The sequence below is a fragment of the Mirounga leonina genome, unplaced genomic scaffold (genome assembly GCF_011800145.1).
Source record: "Mirounga leonina isolate KUSES-001 unplaced genomic scaffold, KU_Mleo_1.0 Mir_178, whole genome shotgun sequence".
Taxonomy (NCBI): domain Eukaryota; kingdom Metazoa; phylum Chordata; class Mammalia; order Carnivora; family Phocidae; genus Mirounga; species Mirounga leonina.
Window position 1 is genome coordinate 23904801 of NW_023270464.1, and position 17389 is coordinate 23922189.

The 17389-nt window shown below is 46.0% G+C and overlaps 1 protein-coding gene across 2 annotated transcripts in view; it reads right to left on the minus strand.

Moving 5' to 3' along the window:
• The window catches only part of IQGAP1 (IQ motif containing GTPase activating protein 1), a 99908-nt gene that overhangs the window by 15891 nt on the left and 66628 nt on the right, over nt 1–17389 (minus strand). Inside the window, exons 16-31 of one of the 2 annotated variants that reach the window (XM_035024188.1) lie at nt 14389–14479; nt 14026–14193; nt 12972–13111; nt 11039–11209; nt 10254–10337; nt 10089–10160; nt 9927–9996; nt 9347–9555; nt 8105–8260; nt 7696–7859; nt 6964–7188; nt 3525–3665; nt 3335–3419; nt 2078–2310; nt 1347–1479; nt 54–156 (exon numbers count right to left, since the gene is read on the minus strand). In XM_035024188.1, the coding sequence (XP_034880079.1) occupies nt 54–156; nt 1347–1479; nt 2078–2310; nt 3335–3419; nt 3525–3665; nt 6964–7188; nt 7696–7859; nt 8105–8260; nt 9347–9555; nt 9927–9996; nt 10089–10160; nt 10254–10337; nt 11039–11209; nt 12972–13111; nt 14026–14193; nt 14389–14479 (2245 nt within the window). Of the gene's footprint in view, nt 1–53; nt 157–1346; nt 1480–2077; nt 2311–3334; nt 3420–3524; nt 3666–6963; nt 7189–7695; nt 7860–8104; nt 8261–9346; nt 9556–9926; nt 9997–10088; nt 10161–10253; nt 10338–11038; nt 11210–12971; nt 13115–14025; nt 14194–14388; nt 14480–17389 lie in introns of both variants that reach the window. The other variant, XM_035024187.1, reaches the window with a different exon arrangement.

Here is a 17389-nt window from a genome sequence, read left to right on the forward strand (position 1 = left end):
CTTCCTCCAGCACCTTCCCTGTCACCTTCCGGGCAGTTAAGTCAGAACTTTACCTATCAGGGACTCGATGGTGGGCACCTCGCCCAGGTCGTCCAGCAGCTCATGGATGGGATCGTTGTGCTCTGGAGCAATGGCGTCCTGATGATCCAACAGGAGCTGCATCGAATACTCAGGAGTCAAGTCCATGAACAACACGCAGCCCATCAGCCCTCAGCCCCACCAACAAGGCCGAATAGCACAGAAGGGATCGGATAACAAAGCTCCTGCATTCAAAGAACTGAACAAGCCAATCCCCACCAAACTAACCCAAGTTAACAATGTAACTCATAAAGCATCAGGCTGGCCTCTGTTGAATGACTTATGGGATAATGCATGGAGAAGAAATACCGGTACTCACTCAAGCTCAAGGATGAAGGGATTTAAGTGGACCCTACATGGGCAAGAACAACAAACCCCACAGACTGCAATATCTAAAGTCATAATGTACCCTACAAGTTCAAATAACTCACATGCATACTCATACTTAATGCGTGCTGTTTACGGCATCTCTTAGTTCAGAGAAAAATGCACTGGACACGTGTTGTGTTCATCTTAGGGGCACTGAAGCAGAGCCTTTAAGACACTCTTACCCCCAAGGAAAGCCCTCAGAGAGGATAATACTTGAAATTTCCTTTACCTTTTTTTTTTTTTAAGATTTTATTTATTTGTCAGAGAGAGAGAACGCGAGCGCACAAGCAGGGGGAGGGGCAGAGGGAGAAGCAGGCTCCCCGCTGAGCAGGGAGCCCGATGCGGGACTCGATCCCAGAACCCTGGGATCATGACCTGAGCCAAAGGCAGATGCTTAACTGACTGAGCCACCCAAGGCTTTACTTTTTATACATTTCCTCCTTTCCTGTTTTATTTACCCCCAAAGGAGAAAGGAACGAATTATAAAAATGTTGGGGAAAAAAGGAGCACCCAAGGGAAATCACTCTAAGGGCCACAGAGGAAAAACTGGGTATTTTAGTTGTTAGAAAAATAACACCGAGGGCCAGGATAAATAGATCAATGCTCACAACGGTGATTCTGGAGCCCACCCGTGGCGACCTGTTTCAACAAGCCTGTGGTAGTGTCCAGGAACTTCATTTGTGACCATAAGCCCAGGTGACTCTGATGCAGAGGGCCTGGGATCACTTTGAGACACTTAGCAGATCTTGTTAATACGCAAAGAGAAATAAGGCAGATGTGATGTCAGCAAGATCAAAGGAAGGCGAGGTATCTGGCTTTCCAGAGATGGTATGCAGCACCCAGGGAAGGCAATTAAAGATAGAGCAACGACATTAAGTAATTAAAGAAAAAATACTTACAGTGTGGGTGTTGATGATTTCACCAATGGAAATGTAGATCACTGGTTTGGTAAGGGTCACTAAATCAGAATATTCATCCACATTAAACTTATCCTGAAGCTCTGGGACATCACAAGCAGTTTGGAAAAACCGTCTGAAAATAAACACGAGAGCCAGATCCCCGGGTGACACATATGTGAGGAACTGACGAGAGGACATCCCACAAACCTCTGGAGCAATGAGTTCAAAGAGGAGACCGTCAAGGCCCAGGATTCTAGAGAAGCTGTACATGTTTGCTGCACTTCATGGCCTTAGGGCGGTGGTTCTAATAACTTCTCCCTCCACCCAGTTTTAATTCCACCCACAAGAACTGCTCACCCGTAATTTAAAACCGTTTGCAAACACCGGAGTCATTAGGCAAACCAACTTTATCTCTAAGACAGTGTCCTGAACTCACAACCGGATGTTTAATTTACAAATGTTGAAAGCACTCTCCGATTGTTCTCTGATTACAAATTAACACACGTGCCTAATGCGGGTTCATTGCTTTTATGTTAAGTGCCGTCTATTCCGTTGGAATACATTGTAACAGCTCAAAATCCTCTTCATCACCTCCAGGGGCTATGAGCACATCAAACTCGTATCCTACAGCATGGCAGGGTCCAGGGAAAGCTAAGTGTGGTATTTAATCTTGTCCCGACACTCAAGAGATATAGAAACACCCCCGCAAGTACCTTATCCTTTTCCCCTACCTGAATTTCTGGTAGGACTGGGAGAGATACTCATTAATGATGCCCAGGTGAGCATTATCTCCCAGGAACATCTTATTGGAAGCGGCATGCTGGAGCATCTTTGCAATGGAGCCAAGGTTTCGGCGTTGGTCCGTGGTGAGCTGGCCTCCTGCCGACAGGTCAATGATGTCAAAGGCATCAGGAGCAACAATGGCTGGATTCATGTACCGATAGTAAAGCAAGTTACCAAAAATCTGGGAACAGATGGAAAAGAAAGACGGGTATTAAAAACCACTCCACCAAATAAGCCACAAAAGACTTTGCTAGCAAAGAAAACCAGAAAATGCAGTCCTGTGAGGAAAAATAAACACTATGCTCACACACACACACACACACACACACACGCACGCACTTTCTCTCAAGGTCTGAAACTAAAAAACAACCGAACATCCTCGGTTGGATACAGAGAAGAAAATGAGAACAGAACGGAATAGCACTACAATGAAAAAGCGGGTTCAGAAGGTAACAATGATAGACTTAAAGTCTGTCGCTGAGTGTTTTAGGGCATTCTTTGTTCACAGATCATGGCAGCAAATAAGGCTGCTGTCGCCCACATGACCTAATTAGCATAGTGTAATCTGTCCAAGCCCCACCATCCTCATGCTGCAGACTTCAACGGTGGACAAGTTCATGCGTCTGAAATTAAAGTCACTCAACACACATCTCCTCCACAGAAGAATTCAAGGACAGTCACAGCATTTCCCCTGGAGTTTCATTCCAAAAAAAAAAAAATTTAATTCACCTGAATAGAAAGTCTAGAATCGAGGCCTCATTGTAGGAAAGCACAGAACTAGGAGAGAGAAGAAAAAAGCGTTCAGATTAAGGAAAAAAGAAAAAAAAAAAAGGAAGGAGCACAGCCGAGTGAGAAAAGAGATTTATCAGCAACAGCCTTAGCAGAAAGCATGCTGCTTGCTGCCATTCACCCGGCCACCAGCAGAGGGAGCAATTCTTCAGCGAAAAGACAGGACTGGAGAAATTTATCTCAAGACAGGAAAATCCACCTCCTCTACTTGTTGGACGTCTGTGTGCGAAACAATAAAGGAGCTACAGAGGGACCAAGAGAGGTACCATTTACTATTTACAATCACTTTCAAGAGCTCACTGCCAGAATCTATGCTTGCCCACTTGCTGTCGGGCCTTGTCTTCTAATATTCTTCTCAAACGGCTGCTGGAGGACAAGGATGTGTAACAAGGATGTGCCAACGTCCAGATTCTTACCTTCAGCAGCTCATCCTCACCGGCATCGGGGAACTTCTCGTGTAACGAGTCCTTCAGCACTTTGGCAATGAAGCGCATCCCGTAACTGTGGGATGGACAAAACTCGATGAGAGCCGCCGGGTGGGGGTGGGGGGGTGGGCAGACGGGCAGTCATACTGGGCTCTGTCTGGGGTCACGACTCGGCACTCACGGGATTTTGTCCACGGAGCTGATGATGGCTGAGAGGAACTTGTCTGTCACGGCCCGCATGTTCCTGATGGAGTTGTCTAGCCGTGTCTTGACCTCTTCATGAGCCAGAGCCTGCTCAGGGGTCACATCATAGGGCAGTTTGCTGGGAAAGCAAAAATCATCCCCAACTGTGTTAGGTAACAGCCAGAACAGCCCAAGGCAGGACTGTGCCTTTCAGAAACAGAAAGACCCAGAGAGATCAGGTAAGCTGCTTGTGATCACAGAGCTGGTAAACAGTGGGGCCGGAATCTGAGCTCAGTGTTTTCAGCTGTGAACTGGGTGCCTAGAACTATGTGCCAGGCACTGTGACAGGCCCTTGGGATAAAAGATACATAAGACACGATAGCTTCCTGAGTCTCTAACAGTCTGGTGGGAGAGACACACAGATACTGGTAAACATATTGTGCTATATAAATAAGAAGCTGGCCAAGTGCCACAGAGCCGGGGGCTGCCACTCAAGATGAAAGGAATGGAGGAAAACTTCGGTGAGGAAGTGACACCTGAACTCAGGAAAAGGGAGAAACACTGTCCTCCAGGAAGGAAGCTCAAATGCAGAGCAATGGAAGAGAAGGAGAAATGAGATGGTCAAGTAAAGAGGGACCAGGTTGTGGAGGGTCCCATACGTAACACTGAGAGGTCTGGACTTTCCTGGAAGGCAGGGAGAGCCACTAGAAGACAAGAGACCTGAATCTGAGGAAGATTTCTCTGGCCCCCCCATGAAGAATGCATTAAAGATGGACAGTCACAGATGAAAGAGATGGGTTAGTGCCACAGCCTGATTAAGAAATAATGAGGGCACGAAAAAGGATGCAGCAGTGGGGACCAAGGGGACAGATCTGAGATGCTAAGGGGACACAATCAGTGGGACGTGGTGACCCTCTGGGTATTGGTGAGGGAAGTGACAGTTAACATACAGGAACTGAAGCCCGAGGAGCTGATAAGATCCCTCAGGGAGAGTCTGAAGAAACTGGCAGGAAAATAGTAGACATGCTAGGCTTAATTGGGAAGGACAGGAGGGGCTGAAAGACAAAAACGAAATACAGGGGTCAAGGCTCCGGTACCGTCAATGACGTCAAATAGTAGTAATGATTATCCTGGATTATCCGGGTGGTCTAAATCCAATCCTAAGTGTCCTAATGAGACAGAGGCAGGGGAGATTTGACACACACAGAAGAGGGGGCAATGTGACGACAGAGACAGACTACAGTGATCTGGCCACAAGTCAAGGATGCCAACAGCCACCGGAAACTGCAAAGGGAAGGAACGGATTTCCCACTAGAGCCTCCAGGGGGAGCCTGGCCCTGCCGACACCCTGCTTGCAGCCCACGGATACTCATTTTGGGTTTCTGGTCTCCACAACTAGGAGAGAGTTAATTTCTGTTGGGTTAAGCCACCAAGTTTGCGGTAATTTGTCATAGGCGCAATAGCAGACAAGCAGATAGGAACACAACTCCATTTGTCATACTGTGTCTGAATTACAACTAAGCAGAGTACCAACACGAGAATTCAGCAAAAATCAATAAAAGCGTTCTGTTTGAAACAACTGGTTATATGGCATTTATAAGAATATCATATTTTATTACTTGTAAGTTATGTGCTCTATACCTTTTATATCAATAAAATGTGTAACTTTATGTGTAAAGGATATTTGATAAAAAAATAGTAATGAGCAAAGGAATGAAAGTGCTCAGCACAATGAGTGAAGTCATAGACCAGACTGTTAAATTTCTCAGATTTTAGAGGCACAGGTTCCCAAGAGGGGACCAGGTCCCGGTCTGTGTGTCTGGTGGCTGAAGCTCAATTATCCGTGATGCCTACAGGCAGGATCGGCTCCCACTGCATTGTTACACCTCCCAGTTATCACTGGCAAAAATGTGTTGAAATCCATTTCCATTTTATGAAAAACAAAGTAAGACATCAGTTTCCTCACAGGGAAAAAAACCCCAACAACCTGGAATGCCTACCAGAACTTTGTTCTAAAACAGACTGACTCATGGACCACGAGATCTCCCAATACCCTGGAGCCAGAGCCCCGTCACGTAGGGAAGCCCTGGTGCCCAGTCCAGCACGGCACGCGCCAACCGCATTCCAGGATCTGAGCCTCAGGCGTACAGGGCACAACAAAAATGGACTTTTCACCACATCCAGCAGTGACCTGCCTCCTGGTGACAGACGTACATGTTACTGAGAAACAGATCAGGTGCCAAATGATCCCCACAGCGGATAAGGCCTTTCTGAGCGTGCGCAGAGCGGCTGCTCTCTATGCAGAGGGCACCTTCCCCTTTGCCCGGGGGCCAGGCACCTGGAGAGCACGACGCCGGGCAGCACTGTTCAAAGTGCGAGGTGGTGCCAGTCTGCAAGCCCATCCGGGACGGGAAGGAGCCTGAGCCAGGAGGTAGTCAAGACGCTGCTTCCTTCCCTAGGCAACTGTGGCTATGAAAAACACCAGCTGAACTCCAGAGTGTGCTGAGAGACCCAGGATTTTCAGTTACTGGTCCACAGAGCACACTGTGAGTAGCGATGGTAGGGAGAGCCACCCCTCCTCAGCTCCAGAGAACTTCACGCACGACCTCACCCTGCTCCACAACCACCAGGAAGAACCACCCTGCACCAAGCTGCTCACCCTCTCCGTCCTCACTCAAGCTGGATAAAACCAGACACATGCTGGCTCTTTGAACTGTAATTTCCCAGCATTACACACATTCTCCTGACACACCTTTCTTTCGATGTGTCCATGCTGGTGGTTAAACTGCCGCCCTAGCCGAGAAATCCCGTTATGTTAGTCCAACCCGCCCCCAGGGTGCCAGGGCCGCTCCACACCGTTTCCTCCTCCTCTACGAAACACAGTGCTCTCATGCACCTAAGTTTTCCCGTCCAACTCCATCTCCAGTGATGCCAGTGACCCTTTAGGTTCTGGACCCCCGAGCTCCTCCCACCTCAGAACGTTCAGACATGAATACCCTGCACCCAGCTCTCAGCAAGACTGGCCCCATCTTAACCTTTAAGCCTCAGTTATGTGACATTTCACCTTCTCAGAGAGGCTTTCCCTAACCACCCTACCTAAGTGAGCTCCCTCTTGTACTCCCCATTATAGTTCCCAAGGCAAAACCTCATAAGACTCTCAATTTGTCATTTCATTTTTAGGTACCTGTCTCTCCCATGCAAAAAACTACGAAGAGGGCAGAGAGCTTGTCTGTTTTGTATACCTAACACAGTGCCTGGCACACAGTAAGCACTCAATAAATATTTGCTAAGTGCGTGGATAAATTACCAGGTCAACAATGTAAAGAAGAAGTTTCTAAGAAAAAACTATTTGAACTATTACTTTATAATCAAAGGTTAAATGCTTTAAAAAGACAATTAGAAAAATACCAAAGGAAAAGGCATTGTGGTTGCCCTACCTTGCCTCTCCTGTCTGAGACTCCATCTGATTAACCCAAGATTTGTATATATCCACAGGGTCAGTTTTGATGTTGAGAGACTTGTCGTCCATAATCTCCTTCACGACAGGGGCCAGGATTTGTCTCAGGGCGTTCTGGCCCCGGGCACCTCGGTTGAAACTCACAACCATCTTAATGACTGTAGGATTTCCTGTCACGATCTCTTGAATCTGATCTACTTTTGACCTGTAAAACATCAGATACAAATTCAATTTAAACTAATCATGAACTCTATCGATGTAAAGATGGAGTATCTATTTAAAGACAGACCCCATCCCCTGGAAAGAGAAACAGCTGGAAGGAAGGAGGTATGTGCTCTTTCTCTAGAAACATGCCCTGACACCGACCTGAGCCCAGGACCCGCGTGCCGTTTGCAAACTCAGTCACAGCGACCTGAACGGTCCTTTATTGGATAAAAATGTGGCATCTTCACGTTTGGAGCAGTTCTTAAAAGTCCTATCTCAATACAGAATCCTCCTAAAATCACTTTGGCAAATCTCTTACTCTACCACCTCCTCGAAGCAGCAACACTTTGTATTTGTGACTTAAAAACGAGAAGCTGCTCTCGAGTAAGGGTTTCACAGAGAGCACAGGGTTCATGGAGGTCAAGGAGAGGCACGGGCAGGCCTGAATCTCAAACCGTGCGTAGGACAGTGGGACAGGGTCCCATGCCCGGCAGCAATCTGTTCATACTTGATCTCCTCCTGGAGTGCGGTCTTAAAGAGCCGTAGGAGCAGGTACTCCTCTCGCTGGTTGGACGCGTAGTTGTACAGGGTGAAAATTACAGAGTCCATGAACTTGGTGGACTTGTTCTGGGGCATCTGAAAAATCAGCTTCGCCAGATAGGTGGGGTTCGTCTGAAATAAAACCAAGGGATACGTCATTTCTAGATAATATAAAGGCTGGCACAAATATTCACATTCTTTTGAACTTGAAGATTTGGAATGTGCAGACAGAAGTAATAAAGAAAAATAAGACAGCCCTTTGCTCACCCCTCAGTGGAAGCCAGAAATACTCTCGTAGAGACGTATGTTGGCTAAGGTTTCCTTATGGGAAAATAAATAAGCTAAATCTTATAAGACCAACTCCAGGAGCCACTCACCTGCAATAAATAAAACAGGTGTTGATAGGCCTCCAGCTTCTCTCTCTTCTCCTTGCTCAAAGCCTTGAGACCTCCCTTCTGCTTATTTAGCATCATCATATCAGACAACTGCTCCTTATTTTTTTTGGTAAGTTTTTTACTGTGGGAAACCACATCCTGGAAATGAAAGCATACACATAAATCAAAAAGCTCTGAAAGATGAAACTGGGCACTGTGGGAAAGGTCTTAGAGCACCAAAAAAACTTGTATGAAAGTCTCTGCGCTGGCAGATCCCATTAACTATTTTAGAATCATTACACCATATCCTGTTTTCAGGACACCAATCAAATCTCCTACTTCCACCTCCCTATTAAGAACTTGCACTAGGGCACCTGGGTGGCGCAGATGGTTAAGCGTCAGCCGCTGGCTCAGGTCATGATCCCGGGGTCCTAGGATGGAGCCCTATGTCTGTTCTCCCTGCTCAGCGGGGAGCCTGCTTCTCCCTCTGCCTCTCCCCCTGCTTGTGCTCTCTCTCTTAAATGAATAAAATCTTAAAAAAAAAAAAAAAAAAAGAACCTGCACCATAAAAATGTCCACAGACATGGGAAACCATCTTCTAGGAATCTAGATTAAAAACAGTCTTAACTACCATAAAAGCTACGTATTCACTAAGACGTTAACTACAATGTTATTTGTAATAAAAACTTGAAAAACAACCTAAATGTCGGATAGGTGCTGCCATTAAAGAGAGTATTTATGACTAGTGATCACGTGTGAAGCATCTTATCCTCTAACAGTAAGCGAAAATGGAGGATACAAAATGACCGTGGGGGGTGGCATAAATTATGGGATGATTTTTATATCTTTTTTCTATGTAAAATTTTGCTACTGAATTATCTCATTTCTTATGTAATTTTTAAAGAATGCATGGCATTGGGGCGCCTGGGTGGCTCAGTTGGTTAAGCGACTGCCTTTGGCTCAGGTCATGATCCTGGAGTCCCGGGATCGAGTCCCGCATCGGGCTCCCTGCTCAGCGGGGAGTCTGCTTCTCCCTCTGACCCTCCTCCCTCTCATGCTCTCTGTCTCTCATTCTCTCTGTCTCAAATAAATAAATAAAATCTTAAAAAAAAAAAAAAAAAAGAATGCATGGCATTCGCTGAGAAGAAAGCCAGCCTCCACCCCACCTGCAAGTCGGAACGGGTGAGGCAGGGGGTACCAAGCAGGACAAAGGGCCCCAAGGCCTCTGCTGGCGCTGGACCATACCTGCAGTGTGATTTTATTTTTCACGAGCAGTCCAATTTTGATATCCATGAGATTGAGGTCATTCTCCAGCTGCTGGTTAGAACGAATGAGGGTAATGACCTCTTCCCGCATCTTCATAAGATCAAGCTCCTCCTGAAAATCTTGGTCACTTTGGTCAAGAAGGTGGACAAATTTTCGGACCACAATCATTGGAGGATCCTCAGCATTGACTGACAGAAAGAAAGTATGTGTCAGACATGTAATGGAATTACCAGAAGAAGTTCTAAGTCTTGGGGAAATGTCAGCACTGTCTTGAAAAAATAACTCTTAGACACACATAAGATATTTATTTTTGAGATGTGCAAAGACAACCAGCAAGTGCAGTCTTCTCGGTCATGCTACTGCTACGTTATGACAAAGGTTAAGACGGCAAGCAACAAGACATAGAGCCATGGGTTAGCAAAGGGACTTACATCACAAGCAGCACCCTAGCCCCCAAGCCTTGCCTTCAGGACCAGAAAAGAGATCCGTGGAGAATACCCAGAACCTGATGGCTCTCAACCACTGCCTCAACTCTTGTCTGCCGAGCACAGTTACTCACTGAGAGTCTTGTAGTCATCACGAGCTTTGTTTGCCCGAATAAAAGCCTGGATTTTGATAATGTCATTTATCTAAGGAACAAAGAAGAAATTCCTTTGTTCATTTGTTCACCAAAAATACAGCAAAACTAATTCTACTGGTCCTTATACCCAAGGGTGCTTACGTGGTCTCGGAAATACTGCAGGCGATCTCTATAGCGCTTTCTAGCCTGGTGCATCCTTGCCAGAGACTGAATCTGTGGGGAAGGGATCCTGGAAATTAGAACAGTCCTTCTCAACACAGAGCACACTCACGTCCCATGCTGAGAAACGCCGTCGGACTACCATACCTTTATAACTTCATCTTTGTGGGCGCGCAGGTAAGCTAAGCGATCTTGATACGCCTTCTTCTGCTTGTATCCCCTCCATTGTGACTGAAACCATCAAACATTACAGTGGACATATTACTTCCCAAGGATCGGAGGGAGTTAAAAAAATCTCATCTTCATCAATTACCCAAGTGCAATTCACGATGAAGCTTTCCAAAGGACCACAGCCAGCGGTGACAGGGGAATGAGGGCGTGGGCTGTCCCTCCACCAGGAGAGCACAGGGCTACCTCCCACTTCCCTAGGGTTAGCACAGCACTTCATGCCTTTCAGGGGCCCCACACAGGTTCTCTTACTGGCTCCTTACAACAAATCAGGTGAGGAAGGTAAGTATAAGTATCCCCATTTACAGATGAGGAAGCAAACTTGGAGGGGCTCACCACGGCCTGGCAGGGGTGGGGCCTTTGTTCCTCACCTGGAATTCCTCCTGTGTCACCATGCTACCCTGTCACTGTAGTGAAACCAAAGTTGTTTCCCTCAAGATTCAAATCTAACACAAAGGAACAGTGTTAGAAGACAACAAGGTACCGAAGAACTGCCTCTGGGCCAGACAACTCATCACGAAAACCATCCAGCACACTCTGACTATTCTGATTACAGCAGTAAGAAAGAGGAAGTACTTGTCAAAAAAAGGGAGAGACCAGAAGTCAGAGGGCAAAAACCACTCTCCTTCGGTCCTAAGAGCTGCCTGCCTCTTGCCCTGCTCCGGAAGCGCCCCCTGCTGTCTGCACAACCGGCTCTGAGATACCTGAATGCAGGTGATGGCAGGGATCTGTTTCTTCAGGAAGTTCATCCTGGATCGGAACTCCTGTCTAACCAAGTATCCGCGGCAGCAAGCCTGCAGCCTGGTGATCAAGCCTTCGTTGGCTAGCCAGAGCTGTTCTCGGTTGTACGCAGCCGTCACCCCAGAGATGGAGCTCTGAAAAAGCATCCGGTCACATTGAAGGACACCCGTTAACCACTCTCATCCACAGCACACACACCAACACTCACAGAGTTCAAGGGCTTTCGTTTAATTTCCTCACGGTGAAATCATTAGCAGAGAAGATGAAACACCGGCCGGGAAGAGGAGAACTTCAAGCCCAAGACAGAAACTCATCCCTCTGCCAGATGTTCTGAATGAAGGGACTGTCTCACTTTTTACACACGTGGGCACTGCAGTTCTTCCCAGGAGCTGGGAAATGCTGCTCAATGGAAGCAGATGGCCTGTACTGTCCTCTCTCTCTAGGAATCTCTGTGCCTATTAGTAACGTGTCTCAGGGCGCCCCACAGAGCACCTGACTCTTGATCTTGGGGTCGTGAGTTTGAGCCCCACCGTGGGGGTAAAGATTACTTTAAAAAAATAAATGAGGTAGAATAAAAGAAAAATAACATTTCTAACTATGGCCTACAGGAGCTCACTGAACATCTTCCCTCGATACCTTTTCCTCCCTTTTAATGTTCATTAGACAACTCCAGTTTAATGCACGTGAGCTCAGCACCAAGTGATGTTAAAAGTGCTCAACAGCCCATGAGGACAAGATACGCGGGTACTTCACACAAGCCCCGCAAACTTATCGGCGCATTTTAAAAACCAGGAGTGGGCATGAGACAAGTACAGACGTGACTGAAATTCAAATCCAAGTTGGTTAAATTCTGAATTACTATGGAGTTTTTGGGCAGGGCTTCAAACGAAGTTGGAGGGGGAAGAAAAGAGAATTTTAAAAAGATTCATCGAGGGGGGCGCCTGGGTGGCTCAGTCGGTTGGGCGTCTGCCTTAGGCTCGGGTCGTGATCCGGGGGTCCTGGAACCGAGTCCCTGCTCCGTGGGGAGTCTGTTTCTCCCTCTCCCTCTGCCCTTCCCCCCCCCACTTGCGATCTCTGTCTCTCTCACTCTTTCTCTCAAACAAATAAATAAATAAACAAAATCTTTAAAAAAACAAACAAAAAAGATTCATCAAGGAGCCTGGCTGGTTCAGTGGGAAGAGCGTGCACCTCTTGATCTCAGGGTCGTGAGTTCGAGCCCCACATGGGGTGCAGAGATGACTTAAATAAATAAACTTAAAAAAAAATCATCAAGGAGGTGACGCTTGAGATGGGTAGAAGTCTGACAGATGCAGATGTCGGGGAAGGGACCTCTCATGACAGTGGGGATTGTGTTGTCCACGACCACACTCCCATTGCTTAGATGAGAGCCTGCTACACTCAAGGAGGTGTGAGTAACTGCTGTATGAATGAGCAAACAGTAAGAACCAACAGCATAAGCAAACACACAGAGGATGGGGAAAAAGCACTTTAAAAGCAGCCATAAAAAAATGCTGAGCTAATTTGAAAGTGCAGGTTATATTCTAAAACAGCATGGTTTGGAGTTTGTGGAACAGTCAGAAAGACTGGAAAGGCAAATCAGAGAGATTAACAGTCACTGCATTTAACAAGGAGTTAAAGAAACTTTTCATTTTTCTTTTTTTCTGATCATCCAAGTTTTCTTTAATGAGCACACAATTTACCTGACTTCATTCTACAGTTTAATCTAGGCCCTCAGTCATTCCCCCAACCACTAGGGAAAAAACCAGTCCACATAGTTCGTTATATAGCCTTAATTTCAGTCTAGGTCTTCTAACCACAGGCCCTGTCCTTCTCACTAATATTGGCTCTCGAACACGTTCTCTCAGCTTCTTCTCTTTGTGAGGAAATGCGACCTACCTGGATCTCCTCCCGAGAAAGCTGCATTGAATTCTGCATGAAGTCTGGGGGTTCCTCCCATCTTCCTTCCTGGGTCTCCAGGTTGTGGTAGTAATGGTATCCACCTTTCACCCAGTGCTTCACCCACTTGCTGTTATTATCTCCTGACAGAAAATAAAGGAAAGATAAAAGAAACTCAGAGCCACACTTCCCACACTCACATATCTAACACTGCAGGATTATTCTGGCCAGGGTTAACAGTCTAAATAGAACCATTCCAAAAACCTGTTCCTTGCATCCATAAGAGTAAAGGGGAATCCTAAGTCCCTCTAAAATCATGGCTTCGTTATGTCTCATTTAGCTCACTCATTTCTACGTTATAAAAAGAAAATATGAAGTCCAACTGTGGAACTGACCTTGACTAACTTTGTTCCTTTCAAAGCCAGTATCTAAGACCTTGTGTGTCAGAAAACTATTCTGATAAAAAGATTTGCAACTATTCGGCCTCTCCAGTCAATAAAAAAAAAAAAAAGGCCATGCAATGGGATGAAAAATCTTATCTTTATTCCTCTCTTTCTGCAGATAAACTACTTTTATATAGACTTACGCAATCAGAACTAATGACGCCCTATGAAAGATAAATTGTCAAATACTTGGATGCTTTTTGCCTTTTCAGAAAATTGACCTTTTTAACATAGCTGCCCTTAAGGCGGGTGGGGAGGTAAGAATTAAAAAAAAAAAAATTTTTTTTTAAATGTTTTATTTATTTATTCATGAGAGTTAGAGAGGCAGAGGCAGAGGGAGAAGCAGGCTCTCCGCCTAGCAGGGAGCCCGATGCGGGACTCGATCCCAGGACCCTGGGATCATGACCTGAGCCGAAGGCAGACGCTTAACCATCTGAGCCACCCAGGCGCCCCCCAAAAATTTTTTTTTAAATAGGGATATTATCTCCTTAGGGGCTTTAAAATAAGCCTAAATACTGTGCCTCTACACTAAAGTGTATTTCCCTACAGCTGACCCTTCCCAGATTCAAGCTTTTCCTTTCAAGGCACATATTTACGTCCCCATAACTCACCTGCTGCCAGTTTCTTCTTCTTGGCCTCAGCAAGGTCACTCTGGTAAGTCTCACCACATTCAGGGATGACTCCATACAAGCCGACATCAGGGGAACGAAGGGCACTCAGGGTCTTACCAACATCACCACTCTCCACTGCCTCATTAATGGCATAGATTCCTAGGGCAACTATCCCGGAAGAGAATTGTCACCAGAATAGTTTAGAAAGTGTCTAAAGCCACACACTACTTCACCAACTGTTCACCTACTGGCAAACTGCCCCCTGCCCACACCCCCATCTCTCTATCAAGCTGAATACTGAGGTAGGGAGCCCGGCGCCACCCCCACCCGCCACAGAAACAGAAATAAACCACCGACACGTACACCTCTGTGCTTCTTGGGTGTCTTTGTTGGACTGCCAGATTCCACCTTGAATTTCATCCAACCACAACACAGCTGATTCGTCCTGGGTTTCCTACGCACCATGAAAAAGCAAAAACAATATCAGAGTTATGGAATTAGGGTACAAGAGATCAAGGGGGCTTCTGAGACTCAATCAGATGTAGAAGTTTCAAACACACAAGACACATCAAATAGTCAACTGGGAGAGGCTGGGCATCAAAAACCTGGTAAAAGATTACAAGAGACCTGCCTCAGGTGCAGGTGATGGGGACATGAAGCTGAAGCAAGTGGTTCAGGAGGTCAAGAGCAGCTAGAAGTGGCAGAAGGACCAAACTGGCAAGGGCCTAGGGACTTTATTAGTGTGACGAGGGCCATGCTATGAATATGAACATGTGGTATTTTTCAGAAAGCCCCCTTTGCCAAAATATTGAGATTCTCTATGACTGTTGTTTTTAAGAGCATCAGACTTTATCACAGGAAAAGCCAGAAGCCGTAACAGGCAATCTAAACATAACCCCAGTTTATATTCTAAAACTTGAATGTTAAATCAGTTGTTGGAAACTTAAAAACACATTTTCACACCAAAACATAATCAACAGTGATTAGTTTCCTCAGCATGGCCAACAAAAGCCTCACAGGTCCATAGTGCAGTCTGAATTGAATACCAGGGACACAAATGAAATAGTAGTGTTGGCTTACTTCCCTCTTTCTAAAGACAACTTAGACTCTTTTTTTTTTTTTTAAGAGAGAGCGAGCACATGAGCTGGGTGGGTGGAAGGGGCAGAGGGAGGGGGAGGGAAAGAATCTAAAGCAGGTTCCTCACTTAGCACAAAGCCCGACATGGGGCTCAATCTCACAACCCGGAGATCATGACCTAAGCCGAAATCAAGAGTGGGGTGCTTAACTAACTGAACCACCAAGGTGCCCCCAATTTTTTTTCAAGTAGCTTATTGGCAATTGTTTGCTCTGAAGAGCATTTTAAGTAGAACTGTTTGCCAGAAGTATCCTTCTCTAGTATCTTCCAGTTTCCACGGATCTGGCTACCACGCTCTGATTTGGGCACATGGCTTCGGGATTAGCCCCAGGGACTCTGTGCTGTGAGGGGCAGGCAGCAGAGCTGATATTCTGCCGTCTACCTAGGCTCAGCCTGAGTCAGAAATGCAAACCTCTGATACCAATTTAGCTTTCAACTGTCTCCAACAGGGCTGTCTGTTTGCTCATGTTTCCAAAAGTCAGTATAGGAAGCACCGGCTCAGGAGATTGAGATGGCAGCCTTCTCCACAAGAGGTGAGACACCTCAGGTTTTCAAGTGGCCAGGCTGACAGAGTCATGTCTGAGACGATCCTGGCAGATCCAACAAAATTAACTGCTTCTCAGGCTTGAGCTAATAGCAATCGGGGTAAATGGCAGATCAAAAATCCATTCTGACTGTTTGGTGTAAATACAATCTGACAATCAGACACCTGGGGGCAGGCACTACAACTCTGATGCTGGATGAAGCAGGGTCTGGGCTTCGAGGCAAAATGGGCCTTTTCCCTGCCCTCAGGAGGCCCACCAGCCGAAGTCGCCAAAGCTCAGAGAAGACTTCACTTCCCCCCCCACATTATTGTGGAGGGAGACACAGTGTTTCCCTCGGCAGAGCAAAGCTGTCCCCAATTCCTGCAATTTAGAAAGCACACTGGTGACAGGATAAGGCCAACGGCAGGCCACTGACATTGAAAGCAGTGATTTACTCCTTTCAAATGCAGAGTTTTACAAAGAAAGATCATTTAAAGAAATTAAGGTAAGAGCTGGGCTTAGAATCCTAAGAGGCACCGTCCCAGTTTTAAGAAACTGACAGTTGGGAAAGGAAAAGAGTACGCAGACAAATAGAATGCAAGAACAAATCACCAAAGAGCTGCAGAAGTTCGTAAACTCCTACCACCAGTCCCTTTGCATTACTGAAAACAGAAAATGGCCACACAGAATCTCCCTAAAATCAAACGAATAAATACTGTAAATGCTAAGCAATAGTTTCAATGTGACACAAGAGGATGAGTCAGCTACAGGTTTGTGACAACATAAACAGAGAAATCCTACGCTAGAGGGCTGGAGGTGCAGTCTCCAACAGAGGTAGCCTAAAATCCTCTCACATTAAAACGTTAAGTATTTCTACAGAACCAGGCTCTTTTGGGTTCGCTTTTAAGTTAATCACACATCAGATACCTCTGAGCAGAATCTGCTGTACGCAGAGCTGGGAGGTTTGGCACAACGTTCCTTGCATTCAGAGGAGGGCATAACTCATCAAGAATTCTGACCATTCAGAGTTGTGCCTTCTCTGCCCCAGGCAGACTAAAGCAAAACAATTAATGCATATCCATGCATACTCCCCTAAGAAACAAGTGACAGAGCTACAGTATGGAAGGCAAAAGAAAGAGAACAGATGGGGGTCTCGGCTGTTGTCAGGGAAAAATGATACAGCAATACGAGGAAAGAGAGACGACATATATCACCTCATCCCAGTGTAAGGAAAGAACAGGTTCTCTCAGCTCAAATCAGATCAAATAAGATGACAAAAGCCCCAGGTCCTCCTGCACGCTCTAAAGAGATCACCTACCTAAGATTAACACAAATCATTCAGCAGGAGGTTAAAACTCTGGGCTAGATGTTGTGGAGATTACGGAGATAAAAAAGATTTTAATGTGAAAATGCTACATAAAATATGCTGAAATACTGCCCCCTAACAATGCTAAGGCTTAGCACACTGGCTCCATTTCAGAAGAGGTAAAGAGATAGAAACCAGAAATAAGAATCAAAAAGTGGGCAATGATGCAGGTAAAAGAGGTGCAGAAGCCACAAAATATGGAAAAAGTAAAGGGACAAGGGGCAAAAGAATGGCTATTGTGTGTGTGTGTAAGGCACACACTCACACACCTCTAAAGGGCACTTCTTACCCCTTAAAACTTCCTTAGAAATCTCTCCCATTATATGTAGCACGGTGTGC